Source organism: Egretta garzetta, unplaced genomic scaffold, assembly GCF_000687185.1.
Source record: "Egretta garzetta isolate BGI_Z169 unplaced genomic scaffold, ASM68718v1 scaffold486, whole genome shotgun sequence".
Lineage (NCBI taxonomy): Eukaryota > Metazoa > Chordata > Aves > Pelecaniformes > Ardeidae > Egretta > Egretta garzetta.
Genome location: NW_009260126.1, coordinates 2,259,008 through 2,263,406, shown reverse-complemented (window position 1 = coordinate 2,263,406; position 4,399 = coordinate 2,259,008). Strand labels below are relative to the sequence as shown.

The window sequence follows — 4,399 nt, the reverse complement described above, 5'->3', positions numbered from 1 at the left end:
CCCCCCTCGCGGCCCGCGGAGGGAGCAAAAGCACAAAGCTCCGCCCCGAAAGCTCTTTCCCCCGGGACTGGTAGTTCGAGGTTATAATACACAAACAACAACAATCATGTTTCTTCCCAGGTAAGGGTGCGGGCAGGCGTTGTTCTTCAGATTCAGCTGTTTGAACTCCCTCAGCTCCTGGCAAATGCACGTCTGTTTCGCTTAGAAACACATCCAAAGGCGAGCGTTGTCTCTGCGAGCTTTAAAACCGCCTTTCTCCACCGGTGCTCTGTCAGCGCGTCAGGCACTCGGCTTGTTTGGTTGGAAGTAACTGTGCTTCACAACTACACCACTCATAGTCATCTGACAGTCACACGAACAGCCGTAGATGCCTGTTGATAGTTGCTTTAAGTAAAAGATTAAATGTGCGGTGTCCCTCAAGCGCAGGCATTACCTGCTGCAAAGCTACTTGCTTCCAGGAATTGAAGGTATGCATTCCTCGGAGATAGATGCTCATTACCCAAGTACCTCTTACTTCAGAAAAAACCTGCTTGTTCACACCCTTGGGGACAGTCAGGATCTCCTCCTGCTTGGGGCAGGATCAAAGATCTCTGGGTATCTTGACTATCCCACCGACAGTCATTCCTCTTTTGATGGAGTGGGCTCTTTTTATCATGCTGACAAACCTAACAGTTGCTCCAGCTTGCTCCTTCTTTCCTGCAGCTCTTCCATCCTGCACATCCCTCACCCTCAGAACCCCACCGTGGTCCATCACAGACCCAGTTTTCTGCCCTTGTTGTTGTGTGCCTTTGACTCCTACATATTGCAAATGAATAATTTTTTCCCAGAGCATGTACTTTCAGATGTATTACCACCACTATTACTGACGTACCTGTTCCCTGCAACAACAACTCACATACCTTGTGCATCTCACAATCAGTCCTGGACTGCAGTGCCAATACCTGGACATAACCTCCTACCTCTGCTACCTCTCCTGCTCTCTCAGTGGTATAAGACCTCTGCTCAGCCTCACTAATGTCAGCAGTTGCTCCAAAGATGTAACATCAGAGATGTATTCTGCTTCAAACCTGTAGAGATCTACAGAGGAATTTCACTCTCCATCTCATAACAGAAAGGCGTGCCTAGACTGTATGCTCTGTAGTGTATGCCAGGGTCTTTACCAAATCAAGAAAGGAGATGATTCAGGCACAGGGGACACAGATGTTAAAAGGTCTTGCAGGAAAATTACTCTTGTAAGTTGAGGAAGTGATACAGATGGGGTTTGTAGCTGATAAAGTGCAAACAGAGATATGGAGAATGGCGTTAGTTTTGCTGCAGCTCACAGCTAACCATGAATAAGGTCAGTAAGTAGGTGAAAAAATAATAAAAGGAAAACTCAAAGGGGTATCTAACAGGCTTAAGTTAGATATTTTTGTGAGGGCACGCCCTGCTAAAACAGAGGGGATTATGTTTCACAGTGATCAGCATGGGCTAGTGGTTCAGGATTCACTTGAGCTGCTGCAAGAAAGATACCCATGGGTGGATGAGCATCCAGTTGGAGATAAAGCAGTCTGGGCTGAGAAGGCAAAGCATTTCAGTGATTGAATTTAGTTGGCTAGACCCCATACTTTTTCTGTTAATTAAATTGTCTTCCTTGGCAGGTAGGTTTTAGCCTGGTTTCTTGTGAAGGTGAAGGCACTCACAGCTAGGTAGGTTATACAGGATAGCAGTACAGGGATTCGTTTTTTATTCTCTTGGGTCTGTGCTGTCGCTGGGCCAGAACTGCAACCCTGAGGCCATATGGCTTCTAGTTTATATTGTCGTTAGCCATATTTCAGATCAGAATGATTTATGGAAATGTTCATGTAAGGAATACTGCCAAGCAAAAATCTTGGGTTCAGGAAAATTTGTTAGTAAGATAAGTAAGTCTCTGTAGTGTCTGGCTAATCTCCGATGAGACTCCAGGCTCAAGGTCTATATATGCCATTTCAGAAGGGAAAACAATCAAGAAGCATTTGCTATTTTTTGTCTTCTTCATATAGGTGCAAACACAGCACTCCTGACTTCTCCAGGTGCCTATCTGCCCAGTGCTTTGCGCACCCAGGAGCATCTGTCTAAGCATTTGCCCCAAGGTGTTCCAATACAACTAGAAACTGTGTCATTGTAGTTACCCAGAGTTAATAAACTCTACAGGGACTTCATGTGTTTCTTTGTCTTGAAAATGGGCTGATTCTGGGTAGACCAGCTAGAAAATTATTAGGCTTATCTGCACAACTGGATTTCCAAGGAATAACCCAGGACCCCAAATCAAAGCAAAGCCATTCCTTCTTCAAGCCACCAGTTGCATCATTTCTCAATCTTGACCTTAGAACTGTGGAGAGAATTGGCCTAAGCTTCTGAGTTATATGATGGCCTGCGGTTACTCACATATGTAGGTATGGCTACTCCAGAAACCTCAGGGCAGCGTATTAGCTAGACAGGGTATGGACCACCCTGGGGAGATTCTCCACCACATGTTGCCACATCTCCCTTTGTGGATGGATCAGTAAATGTCTGCAGAGGTGGTCTGCTTCATCTACGGTTCACACAAGGTCTCTGGTTACAGATCTGTCTTAGATGGTGGGCAATGTTTGTGTGGACTGTCCTGCTGCAGAGAGCTCCCTCCTAGATGCGCTCCAGCTCCAGCTCTGGTTGTAGGAAGCAGCACCATTGTAACAACATAATTGTTATTCATTCTATAAATGAGTAGATACCTCCGGTGTGCCTGTGCCAGGCAACAGCATGTCTTGCGGTAAGCTCTAAATTGGCTGGCTACCTCCTGCATATCCGTGGCATTTTAGCACATCACTGGACCAGAAAAGGCATGATTAATCAGGACTGTGAGTTGAAATGTTTGTTCTAGATCAGGTATTATAGAACGTTGTTATTGATGAACCTGGGGGTAGGTGATACATACGGCACATGTCTGGTGTTGTATTTCTAAGCAGGCTGCAGTCCAAGTTCTCTGCTGGATGCATTTAAGATTGAGTCCTATGAAAGCTCTGTTAATAAATGCAGTGAGCACGCAGAGTTTCTCAATCTTCAGATTCGAGAGATGTGGTGAATCTACCAGCATGATTTCCGTTCCCTGATATTTCAACTGAATCCACAGTATCAATAATGAACAGCCCAGAATTTCACTGGCTTCATTTTGAATGCCCTACGCCAGAGGTACAAATCATTTTAGCTAAAAGTAAAAAAGTCTCAACTATGGATTCTCTGCTAACTGTAACCAGAGAAGTGGAGGTGTTTGGCTTCATGGTTTGTTCAGAACTGTGGACTTGTTTATATCAACAGTATAAAAAAAGAGCCGCTAATACAATTGGGCCCTGTATTTCAGAAAATTAAATACAAAATTGTTGATAATCTTCTACTAATTTGCCACTTATGTTACAGACTGCTTTTGACTTGATTTTCAATGTTTGGTAAAAAATTTAGTGTAACTGCTGCCGAAGTAGATAGCCATCCACAAAGGGTCTGATCTCACACGGACTGCTGTACGGGTGCAGACATTGTATGGTTTATATAGCTTGATCATGTCATCTGCTTATTGCAGTTAGAGTAATAATATGCAAATTATTTGATAGATAAATATAGTTCCTATGAACTTTAATAGAAAATGCAAACCATTAATGAGAAAATAGAGTGCTAAGAGTACTGTCTAAATGGAGAAAAGCTTTTTAAACGTACCTGATAGAATCACTGCACAACCACACTAAATCTGGGTGTTCACAAGGCATATACTCAGATTTCAAAATTTTAGATTTTTTGAACCTGAAAAAGACTCCAGAAGCTAATTCCAGTATAAAAATAATTTTTTTTCTTTTGCCTTTTGATTTCCACCTTGAATGCATCCTGCCTAAACCAGGGAGTGATTCTGGCTGTGAACACAATGAAAACAACATTGATTTCTGTGATCTGTAGGCAGAGAAAGCAAAATTCAACCCAGAATATAGGCAGCAGAAGACAACTTGGATTTTTAGACCTCCTCATTTTCTTAATATGTTATGAATGGTGTATGTAAGCTAAAATAAAATTTACAAAGAAGGCATTGTTGGTTGACATTCCCTGCTCTTCCTGAGTCAGTCAGACAGAAGCCTAAGGAGACAGCTCTTTGGTGTCAGAGGTGTCTGGGTCTACCCATGGAGCAGGATCACCTTGCCTTACTTTGTTAGAAATCAGGAGAATGAATTAGAGTCAATCTCAGCCGGCTTTTTTAATTGCTGTAGTGGTCATCAGCCATTAGCATTTACAGGCCTCCACCTAGTGGATAAACTGCTCTTCTGTACTCAAGGCTGCAGTGGCCTAAATGTACATTGGGGCATCTGGGTTACTTTTTCAAGGTTTACTAGCAAATCTTGGTCCAAAAAGAACCATTTTC

General features: G+C 43.1%; 1 protein-coding gene across 1 annotated transcript in view; it reads right to left on the bottom strand.

Moving 5' to 3' along the window:
- Window positions 1-751, bottom strand: part of BAG3 (BAG cochaperone 3) — an 18,009-nt gene extending 17,258 nt beyond the window's left edge. The window contains 1 exon segment of the mRNA XM_035896904.1: window positions 666-751. Coding sequence (XP_035752797.1) covers window positions 666-751 — 86 coding nt within the window.
- Window positions 752-4,399: the final 3,648 nt, after the last annotated feature.